Source organism: Pituophis catenifer, unplaced genomic scaffold (genome assembly GCF_029215685.1).
Source record: "Pituophis catenifer annectens isolate HBS135680 unplaced genomic scaffold, rPitCat1.0.hap2 SCAF_2, whole genome shotgun sequence".
NCBI lineage: Eukaryota > Metazoa > Chordata > Lepidosauria > Squamata > Colubridae > Pituophis > Pituophis catenifer.
The window spans coordinates 82,115,572-82,131,834 of record NW_027256882.1 but is presented as its reverse complement, the minus strand read 5'-3'; the positions used below and the strand labels follow the sequence as shown (position 1 = coordinate 82,131,834).

Here is a 16,263-nt window from a genome sequence, read left to right as displayed (position 1 = left end):
GAATTATTGCATTTGCTAGTTCAACTTCCTTCAACCTTGATGCTCTTCAGGTGAGATGACATTAAAGGATGTTTACCTGAGAATTATGGAGCTAATATCAATACATTTCAAGGCACCAGGTTAAGAGAAAGTTGCAGAAAGTATCATACTTTAAATGGAGACTTTGGAATGTCTGGTATATTGAATATGACAGTCTCTGATATAAACCTAAATCTTAACAACAACTGCTTCTTTTTTTTCCTCATAGGCATGCAAGACAGCATTCCACACTTGGGAAGTTCTGCAAATCAAGCACTCTGATTTGCAATTGTTTTTATTAGCATTTTGGAAATAAAACTTTTTTGTACATACAATGTTTTTTACATACTTTAACTTGGCAAGCAAAGAGGTACAGAAAGGAAAAAGCACGTCCTAATGTTAAATGAAAATGTTTGATAATAACTTAAATGTCTCAATAGTTACTAAAGTGTGATTTTTCACTGTAACCAGCAGAACATAGTCATCAATTAAGGAACATTTTTACGTTTGATGAAGCCATGGTATATGGCATTATTACACTGCATAATAATCTGGCTCAGTCAATGTCTATTGACCATTTGAGGCACTTAAAAAGAGTTGGGTCATGTTTTCCTGATTTTCACTATGTTCAACATAACTTCATGAAAGTAATAAGAGAAGCAGATCTGATGAAATGTCAAAAGACAACAGCAAAGATGTTCAAATAAAGACACTGCCTTCAAATTTTCTCATGTTTACTCAACGCCTTTCATAAACTCCAGGAATTCTGCAAAAGGAGAAAAAACAAAGATCGTATTCATAAAATGAGGCAACGTTCCTAACCTTTGCCACATTGTTCCTTTCAGCCCTTTCTTTCGTTGTGCTATTTCCTGCACAGTGAGAAATACAGTACTTTCATAAGTTTCATAAGTTTATTTGTCAAGCATATATAAGATCACAGGTAAAAGTATAAACATAATTTGAATACATGAAAAGAGTAAGTAACAAGAAATATTAGGACAGGGACGGTAGGCACCCTGGTGCACTTATGCACGCCCCTTACAGACCTCTTAGGAAATGGGGTGAGGTCAACAGTAGACAGGTTAAGGTTAAAGTTTTGGGGGTTTGGGGAAGAAACAACAGAGTCAGGTAGTGCATTCCAGGCATTGACCACTCTGTTACTGAAGTCATATTTTCTGCAATCGAGTTTGGAAAGGTTTACCTTGAGTTTGTATCTATTATTTGCTCATGTATTGTTGTGATTGAAGCTGAAGTAGTCATTGACAGGAAGGACATTGTGGCAGATAATTTTATGTACTATGCTTAGATCAGACTGAAGTCGGCATAGTTCTAAGTTGTCTAAGCCCAAAATTTGGAGTCTGGTGGCATTAAGGTTTTTTATTGCAGTTTTTGGTCTCCAATTTTTCTCCATAACCCTTGGGCTCAAAGACTGGTCTTGATCCAAGTCATTCAGAGACCTTCTATGCCTGAATGTGGACCTGGGTCTCTTTCAACAATGATTGGTGGGTTTGTTTATGCCAAAGCTCATCCCATTCATACAGTAGGGATGGTGCTTTTGTTCTGACTTACATAATTTTTTTCTAGGCAAAAATTGTGTTTATTATTTCTCAAGCCAAATTTTCAAAGAAAAAAATATTTAAGATGTATGGCCATGGATTCCAATGATCTGGCAAAAGGTAAACTCTTTATGTATGTGTGAATGTATTTATTTATATGCCACCCATCTCACAAAATGTGAGTCTAAGAGGAATACAATAAATAATAAAAACAGTAATTATGAAAACCACTCTACAATTCAAACATTAATATTACATTATAAAATATCAAAGGACTAGAGCACTAGATGTTACACGATTAAATTCCCATTTCCATGAGATCCTCAAGTCTGTTGACATATCCAAGTTGGGTTCTTTTTGGAATAATCATCAAAAAACAAATTCCATATATTGAAAAGCTTACCCATAAACTAACCGTAGACCATTGGGGAGTGACAAGCAGGAGAAAGGAGGACATAAATGTGTGTTTTTATTTTGGGCAGGTGGCAGCACTTTTGAGAATTTTACTGTTCATTTAACCAGCAGGTATTCTTTTACTGATTAAGATGTGGCTCAAATTTTGAAATGATTCCTGTCCTCAGTTCGTTTTTATAGTACTGCATTTCTGGCTGTACTATTATACAGTGTATAAGCATAACTAACCATCATAGTCAATCTTGCCATCATTATTTTTATCGCCATCCTTCATTAGCTCCTCAATGTCATCTTCAGTGATGGTTTCTCCTGTAGCCTGTAACATGAGCTTTAGTTCATCCAGATCTATGTATCCATCTAAGTTTCTGTGAAAGAAAGGATAAGCTAAAAAAAAAAGAAGCCCTTTTACAAATGTTACTTTTCACATTTTTTTACAAAGGTGTCTGCAGTTCCTTTACACATCTTGCATACTTAACAAAGACCCAGTCACCATTTGTCTTTTCATTTCAAGAGATTTGTGAGATTTGTAAGAGATTCACCTGGGGATTTGTGTGACTTCTGAGCTTTACAAAGAAAGGAATGGCAAAAAACTCCCAAGTGACCAATTAACTGGAACTATTAAAATGTGTATTTCATAGACATATCACTACATTCCTAAAACAGCTTTTCCAGCTTTCCTGATATAATGGAGCTGCAACCTGCAGAATGTCCATCCCAGATGTCATGCCTAATGGAATTCAAGTTCCACCACATTTAATATTTGTGCGAATTCTTCCCATTCAAATACTGTGAGATCACTGTAACAGTCTTCATTTCTTTTTGTTTGATAATCTATGGAATTATATTTTGGGGAATACAATCTTCTTGGTAATGACATCCAAATTGTCAAAAGCTCTTCCCAGAGATACTGAGATGGCAAACAAACAGACTTCTCATCATTAAAATTTGCACCCAGGAAGTCAGAATAGAACAGTGAAAGAATAATGTTTACAAAAATCTTGTAGTAGATGCCTCACAAATTTCAAGGGAGTGTAAGGTTATGTGGGAATGACCTTGGGAGACAGGGGAAAGAAATGCAGTCAGAGTAATGATCAGATAAGAGGCAGTTTAACCTGCAGAAGGCATGTGGGTGTGGCAAATGTTTTAGAAAGAACCTTCCCTAGTTTCTTGGATTGTAAAGGTGAGCGGGGAGAAATGTATTTTCAGAATGGTAAGATTCTGTTAATGTAACCTTACAACAAAATAGAATGAGTTTATTTGGGTGTGGTTCCTGTCAGGACTTCCTCTGAAGGCTGACAGGGACACAGAGAGTTCTAGAATGTAGTTGTTCATATGGAGCAGGCCTACCCCATGAGGAAGAAAAAAAAATACTGCATATGCCACAGGAACTTCTAGTGTCAACCAGTTCTATAAAGATAAAGACAATCTGTCAGATAACCTGCCCCAAATTATTCAGTGCCTTAGATGTTAAAAAATGAAACTACAACAAGATTGAGTGATGCCTGGCAGCCTCTGCAGCTACTTGAGTAGATGTGAAATATATGCTTGACTCAGCAACCTGGCTACTATAATTCTGAACTAGTTGGACTAATTCTGAACTAGTTTGGACTTTCCAGACTGACCATAGGGGAGATTATAGTATGTGGTTACCAGCACATAAATAGCTATATACATAAACAATTAGGAAAGAACAAAGTTGATATATCAACTGAACTGCCAATCCTGGCCATAGAGGTTACTTGAGTCTTCAAAAGCAGTTGTGATTTTAGGAGAGCCCACAAACACAGTCTTTCTAAGGGAATATAATCCTATTTAGCTTAGGAAGATTCTCTGATTTCTGTTTCCAGGAACAAACTGTCTGTTAGATCTCCTTCTGCCTCTTCTCAAGATCCAGTCACAGCTTATTGGCCTAAACACTCCATCGCTGGTTTCAGAACATGCCTTTTCTCCTCTGAATCAGATATGGAAAAATTGATCTGATTCGTTTGGTGATGGTACTTTATTTCCAATCTGCTAATGCCCATTCCAAAGCAGATCTTATAAATATTAAATGGCTCCAGAGGCAAAGGGGCTTTATGACACTCCACAGCACAGCGGTCTCACAGAACAGCTGTCAGAGGCAGAGTCACCCAATTTGCTCTCTGAGACTGTCCTTGCAAACAGCAGTGAAATTAATGTAAGGTAAAGATAAAGGTTCCCCTCGCACATATGTGCTAGTCGTTCCCGACTCTAGGGGGTGGTGCTCATCTCCGTTTCAAAGCCGAAGAGCCAGCACTGTCCGAAGATGTCTCCATGGTCATGTGGTCGGCATGATTAAACATCAAAGGCACACGGAACACAGTTCCAAAGTGGTCCCTATTTTCCTACTTGCATTTTTTACATGGTTTCAAACTGCTAGGTTGGCAGAAGCTGGGACAAGTAATGGGAGCTCACCCCATTACACGGCACTAGGGATTCGAACAGCTGAACTGCTGACCTTTTGATCGACAAGTTCAGCATCTTAGCCACTGAGCCACCGCGTCCCTGAAATTAATGTAACTACAGGAGAATATCAGGGTTGAAAGTATTGAAGATTGTTGGGAGATCAAGCAAAATCAACACAAACATGCCCGTCTGCCTTTCTGTCACTGGTGAACATTTAGTAAGCCAAAGGATGATTCTATTTCAAGAACTGGTCTGAACCCAGACTGAAGAAGTTTATATTCATTCATATATGAAAAGAATCACAATCTAATAACATGTCTTTCTTTTTCATGGCTTGGTAGGAATTAGCCACTTCTGCACATGAATTGTTCATCCATGCTTCATTGAAATAGATTTCAAGAAGGCAAAGAAAACTGCAGATTGTATTGTCCTCCAGTCAGGTAGGTTTTCTGGTATCAGGCCTCCTGCCTGGTTGTTGTGTGAAAGGCTGTGTGTCATAACATACATCTGGAAGAACTATTCTAGAAAGAAAGGGTGCAGGGAAAAAAGGGGGAGGAGACAGAATGAATGGTTTACCCGCTTCTGAAACAAATCCTGTCCATAGTGCATTTCCATCCTGATTTCCATCATCGGCATTTAGCCTTCAGGAATAAATTTTATTTTTTATTGTTAACATTATTAAAATCGTTATCCATCCTTGAATAATTATAAATGGAAAAAAATGGAACAATGAAGACAAGAAGCATTATATTACAAAATAATTCTTTTCTATGTAAAGTTCATGCTGATTTCATGATTACTAATAAACATCTCTGTTAAACAGCTTTAATTTTATATCAGAAATTCAACACAATAGTCTTAACTTAGCAACTGTTTAGTTATGATGGTGATGAAAGAGTGATTTTATGACCAATCCTTTTATTTAAAACTTTAGTAGGCCTGTAAAGCAAGGAAAGCTGAAGTTATATCATAAGCACAATCAAGGTTTCATGTAGTAACAGCTTCACTTAATGACTAAATTTCCAGTCCCAACTGTGATTGCTAAACAAGAAGTATCTACATATGGAATTCAGCCATGACAGTAAGGTTTTCAATCTTATTTGTGTTATCAGTATGAAACTCATGGAGACTCAACTTGTTTATTGTATTCTCTTGGACTCTGGCTTATGCTAATAGAGCCACTTACTTATCAAACATTCTGAAGAGATCTGAAAGTTCCTCTTCTGATTTTCCTTTGCTGTCATCTTTCATACACCGGACCATCATAACTAAGAATTCATCAAAATCTACTGTACCACTGCCTGTCAAGGAAAAAAGGGCACCAAGTTAACTTCCTCTCTGTTTGAACTATTTCTCATATTAGGTTAGATTTCAAAACACAATACAGCAAATCTAAATTTACAGCCTTATACTGTATAAACACCAAGCAGAAATTGCTCACCATCTTCATCTACTTCATCAATCATCTCCTGTAACTCCTCAGGGGTAGGATTCTGTCCCAGCATGCGCATTACCTTCCCCAGCTCCTTTGTGCTGATACATCCATCCTCCGCACCCAGGACAAATATATCAAACGCAGCTTTAAATTCTGGAGAAACAGAAGCAAAACTAATTAAGAGTGTGATACCTCAAGACCAAATCGTGAGCATTGTTGATTCCTATTGTGCCTTGAATGTATCTATTCTGACCCTTTACTAAATTGGGGCACGATGACTATGCACCTGCAAGGCTTGCTAAGCAAAGCAACTGATTGATTTCTCCAGCCTTGTTTAACTTTCAAATGTCACCAGCCAATGGGAAAACATCCAGACATCATGACAGAGATGCAAAAAAGGAGAGAGGACTGAGCTTCGTGAGCTTCAGTGCTCTTTCCCGATTTAAAGCTGGGAAATGAATAGGAAGAACAAGTGAAATCACTCTCACTCTCACCCACACGCACAAACCCACAGTTACATTGACATATAATTGTTTTTGTAAAGACTAATTTCCTTCAGGTTGGAGTCTGAAAACATTTTGCAACTGGGCAGTCTTAGAAATCAGATAAATAAATGCAGCAAAGCCAGAAAGTGCTTCTCTGGTACTGGTGTACCAGAAACAAAGCAAATCTGTTGTCCACAATGGTGGTCCCATGCCAGCATTTCACAAGGAGCAGAGGTTCCTATTGAAGTATAATCCTTTGCACACACACACACACACACGGTGGGTTACTACCGGTTCGTCCCAGTTCGGGTGAACTGGTAGTGGCGGCGGGAAGCTCCGCCCAGACATCATCAAATACGATCTGTGCATGCGCAGAAGTGGCACATGGGCAAGCGAAGCGAGCGTGAACAAGCAAACCAGTAGCAAAGGTAAGTGAAACCCACCCCGACACACGCACACACCAGTATAATAATAGCATGCCAAAATGGAAAAGCAGCCCTTCCACCCAGTTGCTTGTAGATGTTTTACAGGTCAAATTGTGCCTAGATTTTTGGAAAGAAAAACAGTGGAGGCAGAGGCTATGGCTTGGGAACCAGAGAAAGGGGTCCTTGGTGCTCTCTGAGCTTGCTTGTTTTCTTGGGAAAGGGGAATATGCTTGTATCAGCCTGAAATGGCCAACAAGCGCTTGAGCATCTGACTTCACCACCAGTTGAATAAGTGGGAAAGCATGTCAGATTGTACGTTCTTTGCAGCCATTGTTAGATGCCCTGGTTTAAGGAGTAAATCACTAGATTATCCCAAGTACAGCTGATTTAAGGCTATTTCACCCACAGGCTAGGGATAAGTTGAGGAACAGCAGAAAAGGATGTAGTCTACATGTTTGTGTTATGATGGGTACAAATCAGGGGTGAAATGCTCCCAGTTTGGACCAGATCGCCCGATCCGGTAGCGATGGCGGTAGGTGGTTCAGAGAACCAGTAGCAAAAATCCCTGCGCTCCCCCCCCATGCCCAGCTGAGCCGCGTGATCATCAGAGGCTGTTTTTTTTATTTTTAAAAGCATTTTTTCTACAACCTCTTCGGCCAAAGAGGTTGTAGAAAAAAAATGCCTTTAAAAGCCTCTGGCGATCCCAGCTGAGTTGCTTGATCATCAGAGGCTTCTAAAAGCATTTTTCCTGCAGCTTCTTAAGGTTGTAGAAAAAATGCTTTTAAAAATAAAAAAAAAAGTTGGCCACGCCCACTACATTACCCCCCCAAGCCACGCCCACAGAACTGGTAGTAACAAATCTTAGATTTCACCCCTGCTACAAATGATATACAAATGGGGAAGGGCCCAACTCAGTAGGATTCTAATCTTTGTCTCATATAATACCAGTTCTCTCTCAGGCATAAATGGGATCAGCTAAACTGGAGCTCTAATGTCTCTAAAGGTGCTTTTTCAAGGGGCAACTGGACTTTCTGGTTTTTCTTTGAAGATGTTTCTCATCCAAGAAGCTTCTTCAGGTCTGAAATGTCTTCAAAGAAAAACCAGAAAGTCCAGTTGCCTCTTGAAAAAGCACCTTTGGGAAACCATGACCTGGATGGCTGAGAATTTTCATAGTCATGGAGGTCTAATGGAATTTACTAATCAACAAGATCTATTAATCTTAGTAACAAAACATACTGTATGGATATGTTGAAAATTAATTGATCATTTTTATTCTAAGGTTCGCAACGGGAGCATGCACAGAAGCTTCTGCACATGCGCAGATCATCAGTGATGACGTCGGGGCAGGTGGGCGGAGCCTCCCGTCACCATTACTACTGGTTCGCAGGAATCGGGCTGAACTGGGAGCAACCCACCACTTGTCCCTACCTTTTTATATTTATTAGGCCATTCATTTTTACATGGAAAAAAGGAACAGAGAACTTTAGATTATGATGCAATAGGAATAAATGACTTGGAGGCAGGGGGACAGCTGAGTACTGTTCTTAGGTCTCTCAGTCTTTTAAAACTACTATATCAGCTTTGTTCTAAGCTTCAGTTCAGTTGTCAAGCTGACATTTAATATCACATAAAGCATTTTCTTCCCTTTTCATAGTTTATTCATGGTATTGAATAATATATTGAAATAGATTTAAGTGATTTGATCTGATAAGTAACAGTAAAATGAATTGTTTCTATTGGATTTTATATATTTTATGAACTTTTGTGGAAGCTATCTTGTATTAATTTGTATTTTTTTAAAAAAAAAATCAGAATCTATTTCTTAAAATAAGCACAATCATTCTTAAAGCTGATTTTCATTGGTGATGGCTTTCTTTTAATGATTCTCAAGATCTGCATTCCAATTAAAGGTAGACTCTTTGTGAGGTAATTGGAATAATGAAGTTTATATACTTACCATTTTTTTGTTCATCTGTCAACTGCTCAACCTATTAAAATGAAGATTCCATTGATGAATGTTTGTTTATATTTAGCAATTTTCATACTGATGAACTATATCAAATTCTAAATATGGATTTGATGAACATCTTTCATGAAATTATGAATCATAATATATTTATTAAACATTAAATTCAGTAGGGTGGATGTTTTTTGGTAGAATTTGGAACTCTGAACCAATCTTCTTAAGTGTGTTAAATTACCACAATGTCTTGATTCAGTTAGTATTGAAAGTAGGAAAACTAGTGCTCATCAAATTGTAAATCCAATTGAATGTACCCAAATCATTGACTTTTGATGAAGTGATTATGTAATAAAAAATTGCAGACAACCATCTTCCAGATGGCTGAAAGGCTTACTTTTAGAGTGAAATACAGCTAAAATTGAATTTCAAATGGTAGTTTCTATCTATAAACTCTATCAGAAGTAGCTGTGCTCATTTAAAAAATTGAAGTAAATCTGGGCTTTAGAAGGCTGCATTTTATTATTTTAATTTTTTGTAACTCATTTATATTAATTATTTCAAATTAATAATTTGTTTTGTCTTTAGAGCAAAGTAAAAATTTCATGTCAACTCATTTATCTGTCCTTATAATATTAGTATATAATCCTAGCTGTTATTTGCTATTTTAAAGTCCTTGAGTTTCATTGTTGTAAGACACCAATTAACTTCATCTCAGAAATACATAATTGCCATACTGGGGTATATGTCCTGTGATGTTATCTCAAGCAAATCCTGAACAGTGTCAGAATATGTCTGACAGAGCAAAGTTGCAGCTACCTTGACAAATCTTAGTTGGAATCTCTGGCCTAATTTAGGCAATATCCCTTATTAGTTTCCCCAGCTGCTTCCAGAGACATCGCTCCTAACACTGCCTATTAAAAGACATGGAAAGGCTTTTATCTCTTCCTTCTCCAAGTGAAATGTCTTTGGTGAGGAAACAAAGTGGGAGGGAGGAAAAGGTGGGATAGTGTTCAAAGGTTCCAAATGGCAAACAATGTCACATGGACACTCCATAAAATTTTGTAAATGAGGTCCCATCTAGAACAACTTAGAGACCGAACCATTCAACAAATGGATAGCTGCAATTTGTCCAGCTGTTTATAATGGATTAAACATTCATTTATCCTTAAACACATATACAAAATTAAAAGGGTGTGAAAATATACAGATACCGGTACCATCATTCAATTATTCTAAAACAACAAATTAGACTGCAAATATAAAACTGTTATGCACATCCCTTCTCTCCGCAATCAAGTTTAGTTGTCCAGCTTTATTATGGGATGGCATTCACCTGTCAGAGACATAACTTTTGAATCAACACAGTAGATGAGATGCTTCCAGTGCAGCGCTTGCTATGTGCCATTGAGTTTAGTGGAATTTAATCCAGGTAGGAAGGTATATAGGACTGCAGCCCTAATGATGAAGGAGAGAAAAGCTCTGTCTGGCATACCAACTCACTACTTTGCAAATGTGTGCTTTATGTCTACTCAGTTGCCTTGAACCAATAACATATACACACACAAACATTTTAACAGATAAATTAGTCTTCAAATTGTTGGTGCTCAAGGGCAACAGCACCAAAGGAGATTAGTTCAGAATCTACCCAGGTCTGATCATACAAGTTTATTTTTAACTAAACAATTAGGTAACAATACCAGGAGATAGGAGAAGTGTGTCCCTAAGAAATAATATTACATGAAATTACATGAACAAATACAAAATGGCTGTTTTCAACTACTAAATCAGCCAGCTAAAATAGGCAGGAATTTCCTTTTAATCACAGTATAGGAGATCTGTCCAAGGAAGCAAAAGTTGACTGAAATTCAAGGTATTGAATACCTTGTTAGCAGGGTAACAACTTAAAAAGATTCCATCCAACCTGGCTAGTTATCTCCAGCTCAAAATTAGGTATTAATAGATGGATAACTATTTTATCTCTTGAGCAAAAATGCTGAAGCACTCGGTTCTGAAAATCTTGTCTGTAAAATTGACAGAGCTACAGATCAGATATTCAGCATATTATCTGGCAGGGTGAATCAAATCCTGGAAGGTGGAAGGAAGGAATAGTAAAAGGTCAAGTCTAGAAATGTATACACATTTTCTGCATGTATATGCAGAATTCCTATTACTCTTCTAATTCTTAAATTAAATTAGAATTCTTATTATACTAGAGTAGAGGTGTCAAACTCGCAGCCCATGGACCATGCCCACCTTGGTTTAGGGAAGGGGAAAAAAGTTATGATACATCACGTGACAATGTGACACTGCAGGTTTGACATCCCTGTACTAGAGTATAACTCTGAGAGTCCATATGTTTCATCATGTGATGAAAACCATTGTTATACAGGGTGAAAGATCTCCCACCTTCTTACTAACCAAACTGGGGCAAGATATTGTTGACATGGATGGTTATGCCAAGTTTGCCAAGATATTATCGATTTTCTAAACCCATTTTGGTCTCATTTGACCACTGGGCTAGAACGGATATGATTATCAATTCCTATTTGGAAAGTATTATTGTTGATACTGTTGCCTTCAAAGAGATTCTTACTACCCTGTTTCCCCCAAAATAAGACATCCCCTGATAACAAGCCCAATCGGGCTTTTGCGCACATGGCAATAAGGCCAAGCGCTTATTTCAGGGTTCAAAAAATATAAGACAGGGTCTTATTTTTGGGGAAACATGGTAACAACTATAAGTTACAAGATGTTTTTGAGTTGAGCATTAGAAACACTATTTTGTGAGGCCTGCAGTCTTCCTGGAAATACATTTTTTTTTAAAAAAAATAAGATGCTGAGGCTTTTATTTAATCCATTAGTTTTGGTATCTGGGACTTGTCTAGTTATTATCCTGTTCCCAATATTTTAAACCAGGCTCTTCATGCTTTGAAGATGATTTGGAAGAAGTGCTTCAATTCTTGCCAAACCATGAAAAAAGATTCTGCTCCTGTTTCACTAAGTTAAATCATTAAAGTGTGTCTTTAATTTGACTCTTATAGAGGGTATTTCTTTTGCTAGGTCTCTATATACGCCTATAAAAATAAAAAGTATGTATGATTTAATGAATAGCTGGCAGCTGCCCTGGTCATGCTGGCAGAAGAACTGAAGAACTTCCAAATGATTTTCAAAGTGTGCGTGGGCAGCCTTTGTTTTTACCATCTACCTCAAATGAGTTGTAGAAGTTGTCCAAATTTTGAATTCAGACACCTAATTATTTTGTTCTCTCTATAAAAACCTGGACAAAGTGAGAGATAGCCCACATCAGTGCTTGATGTTAGAAACAAACTGTACAAGACAAAAGATTATATGATTAATAGCATTTTGGCTGGTATGTGAAGGAGCTGATTTCCTCCAAAGCTTCAACCTTATATGAACCCAGCCCTAGTTGACAGATCATAGCTGTGCCTTGTTCACTTCTTTTGATTACTGTACAGTAGTGGCCAAAATTGTGGAAACCTTTTTGGAAAAATGTATTTTTGAGGTTTGATGGCTAATAACACCACTTTTTTTGGAGTACTACCATAAAATTATATATCAATGGAAAGATAATTCAATCAAGAATGTAATGCTTTTCAACCTTTGTTTGAGAGATAAAAGTGGCTTTTTTTAAAGAAATAGATTTTAGGCCAAATTCCTGCAGCCTGCACCAAATATCCTTGCACTCAACTTCACATTGCATTGCACCATTTCATCTTGTATACACCCAGATGATTTTCTTCTGTCACGTAGGCACAGTCTTTTAATTCTTCTATCATCACTTGCCGTTGTGCACCTTTTCCTGCCTTTACCAGTGTGGTTTTGTATTGACCGAGTCTCCTTATAACTCTTCAAAAACTTAGAAATGCTACCTTTGGTTAAGTTTCCACCAATTTTTCTTCTCATTTCTTTATAACTGTAGCCTTGGTCACTTAATAATACTATTTTACATCACTTTCTGGGTGACCAGTCAACTCTTTGCACCATTACTTTAGTTTTATTATGTTTTACAAGCTCACTAAATGAAAGAACACAAAAAACCCCAACCAACTTGATAGTGATCACATAACACACAGACAAATGTCCTCCTCTCAGCTTCAATAGATGACATCAATAACTGAATTCTACTGTGATCTGATTGGCTCATTGCCAAAACAAGATGACACTCATGCTCATTGGCTACAATCAGATGAAGGAAAGCTAACAACCTAAGCAACCTTTTTCTGGTTATTTGGCTATAACTTTTCATAGAATACAGATAATTGAATAAACTTTGTTGCATTACATTCTTGATTAAATTATCTTTCCATTGATATATAATTTTATGGTACTACTCCAAAAGGAAGTGGTGTTATTAGCCATTAAACCTCAAAAATACACTTTTCCCTAAAGGTTTCCACAATTTTGACCACTACTGTCCTAATGGAGGCCCTGAGAAGCTTACTTAGAAATGTCCATTAATTCATGATACTACACTACAGGTTTTATGGGAATAGAGTTCAGAGCTTTTGATATCACCTGTACTACTCATTCCTCAATACAAGTCAGTATGCTAATTTTAACCTACACAGACCTAGATATATGAAAAATGGAGTAGTCAACCATTTTCCTCGTAAATGATTACAGAAACGTTCCAGAGATGTCTTTGTTTCAAATACTGATAGAGCATTCTGGGCATGAAACTGGTTCCTTCCTTTTATGTAGCTCCCTCTCTTCTTTAAGGCTCTCATGAAGAATAAATTCTCTTAGATTGTTTTCACTTATGCACCAATCCATTGCCACCTGCTTTTACCTGAAACACCTAATTGGTTTAAAGGGGAAATCTGACAAAATGAATGATGGAAGAGGAGTGGCAGCACCAGCAGGCAGAGTATAGCCTACTCTGCTGAGATAACAAAAGCAAAACGATCCCTCTTCAAAATTTCATAGTGAAAACTGAATCCATTTATTTAAGCCACTGTGATGGAACTGGAGCAGCTGTGATTGTTCCTTCATTGTAATGGCCAAACCCCTCCCTCCCCTCAACAGCCCAGGATAGCTGAAAAGTCTAAAGACAGCAAATGCCTCTCTGTTGTGCAGCCCACATAGTTGGACTATTTTGGCAAGCTGGCTATTTTTATGCTTTAGTGGCTTAGGTGCTAAGAAGACAGATAACACTTCTGATTGTTCCCAGAAGCTGACTGACATTGGCATTTATCACAGGAGACGTTAATCTAGTAACATGTCTCTGGCAAAGTTGTATGGTTTAGAAGCATCTGGAAGCCATTCTAAACTTATCTCTGCATAAGAGATGAGTGAGAAAGTGATAAATCCATTGAATTTCAGAGATCCATATCAGTGGTAGTTTTTTCAAATGATCATTAAAAACACATTTAAAGTTATCACCAGATTTGCAATAAATGCAGGAAGAACATCTTGTTTTTTCATTTCTGGGTCACCCTTTCAGATACGACACACTTCATGTGGCATCATGACGAGACTCAGTCAAAAGATACTGGGTTCACATTTGTACATAGTTGTAAGGCATGCCAGGTGGATTTTTGACAAATCACATCTCTCAACTTTGATTAATCTTCATAATTGTGAAAATCAAATGAGTATAAGTAAGTGGGATACCACTGATACATAATAAATAATTCAAGGCAACTTCACTCTAGAGCCAAGCTAAGGAAAGTTTTTGCTCCTCAGGAGTCCAAAATTGGGAAATAAAGAAGTTAGCTTCTGAAAACACTGCTAAAAAACAGGAAAATATTCTTATTTTATTATATAAGAATGCCAAAAATTTTAGAAGTAAGAAATAACAAAGTACTTCATTATAGAAAACATTTAAAAATTGCAATGGATATTACTAATAATACATTTCCTCAAAGTTTTGAGCTGACATGTTCTTGAAATAATTTAATAACTTCAAGCTGAGTCTTAGTGATTTGTAAATTCCAGCTCTTTTTTCACTATAGGTAAAGCATTCAGAATCAAGAAGATAGTGACAAGCTATAAGATAGGGTTTTGTATATTTAAAAAATAAATAATAAAAAGGAATCTTTATTTTAAACTGAAATGTGTCCAATCCTGAACTATTCTTTTGCTGTGGAGAATTATTTACAGCACCGGCAGCTGTTTAAAGCTACTCTGGGGAGCTGAGTACTCATCAGGATGAGCTCAAGGCAGAAACTGCCCTTCTCCCATCTGTCTTATTAGTGTTTCTTAAGAAGTGTGTCTATCCAGTTACTCCACAGATATAGCAAGAACTGTTCTTCTATCCGCACTTAAAGTGGAATTACTGAGGATATTTCTATTATGGTCATTACATTATCCAATTATTTCTTTTACTTACAAGTATAAATGTTACTTAAACTCTTAAGTGGTCTAAATCTCCTGAAGAGTTTTAAGCAGCCAGGATTCTGGTGACCCATTTTTCATTAAACACATTTATACATGCATATACACCGCTAGAATTTGTAAAATATATCTTCACATGTAACTAATTTTTGAGTTTGTCAGATAGAAATCTGGAAAAATGTACTTTCATAGAAAAGACAAAATGACAGGAAGCTAAGCCATTTTCTGCAAAACACTTTGGGTGTAAAAATAAAAAGTTTTGGAGTTATATTAACAGTCCAAACCTATGCAGCAAACAATCATGTTAAAATCAGTAAAAGCCATGAGCTTTACATTATTTTTAGCTCTAGTTAGAATTGGGCTTCAATAGATTTTTGAATTTCCACAGAAAATATGAGCAGTTAGGACTTCATTGAAACCATCTTGCGATACCTAAGGAACTTAGGATATATAATAATGCCCTGCACCAAATTTAAAGAGTACATTCTAATTTATTAGTTTTAGGATTAATGAATATCATAATATGTAAAACATTTATAGGATCTGATTGAATATTAGGACTTGCACTTTATTAAAAAAAATTCCTTACAATCCTAAATGTAATTCAGAATCTGCCTGAGATTTAATACAAGTCTGAAAGTTTTACTTACTGCTGCCTTGTAAATATCATCCATGGTTAGTTATTGTGGGTAGATGGAGATGTAAAATGGTACAGAGACAAATATCAACCTCTGCCAGCTTTCTGTCCTTTGAAGCACTCCTTTTATAGTAGGCTGTCAGCCCTAAACGTGTCAGTCAAGAACTACACAGCCCAGTATACAGACATCTGTGAATGGCCTTGCTATTCATTCCAAGTCTGACTCTTCACCCTGTCTTCAGGGAGGTATGCAAAGTTTGTTACAGCTGACATTTCTAAATTCTAATCCAATTCTGTTGATGCTTTTTTTTCTGTTAGGAATCAGATGGCTCCTATACCACATATTGGGCCTTACGGCTCTCATTTTAGGCATTCTGATTCCATGTGGTTAATAGGGATTATGGCAAAAATCAAAATGCTTGTGAAGTCCTCATCCCCCTGGCAGAACAATAGTGACCCTCTAAAATAATTATCCTTTTAAAAGACCTCTTTCCCAAATGCTGTATGTGTATTACAGAACAAAGGATGGGCTTCATAGACATGCATTCT

The 16,263-nt window shown here is 36.9% G+C and overlaps 1 protein-coding gene across 1 annotated transcript; it reads right to left on the bottom strand.

The window, feature by feature from the left end:
- Positions 1-270: 270 nt before the first annotated feature.
- Positions 271-15,830, bottom strand: TNNC1 (troponin C1, slow skeletal and cardiac type). The gene is made up of 6 exons (XM_070937051.1): positions 15,728-15,830; positions 8,715-8,745; positions 5,854-6,000; positions 5,599-5,713; positions 2,217-2,353; positions 271-784 (listed from the first exon to the last, which is right to left on the bottom strand). Exons 1-6 carry the CDS (start codon positions 15,749-15,751, stop codon positions 753-755), a joined length of 486 nt encoding a protein of 161 aa, XP_070793152.1. The 5' UTR covers positions 15,752-15,830; the 3' UTR covers positions 271-752.
- Between the last annotated feature and the right edge of the window lie 433 nt (positions 15,831-16,263).

Excerpts from the sequence above, each read along its gene's own strand:
- TNNC1 (XM_070937051.1), bottom strand. The coding sequence starts at position 15,751 with ATGGATGATATTTACAAGGCAGCA. Across the intron at positions 5,714-5,853 it reads TGATGAAGTAGATGAAGATG|GCAGTGGTACAGTAGATTTT; the intron begins GTGAGCAATTTC and ends TTTCCTTGACAG. Across the intron at positions 2,354-5,598 it reads CTCTTCAGAATGTTTGATAA|AAACTTAGATGGATACATAG; the intron begins GTAAGTGGCTCT and ends TTTCTTTCACAG.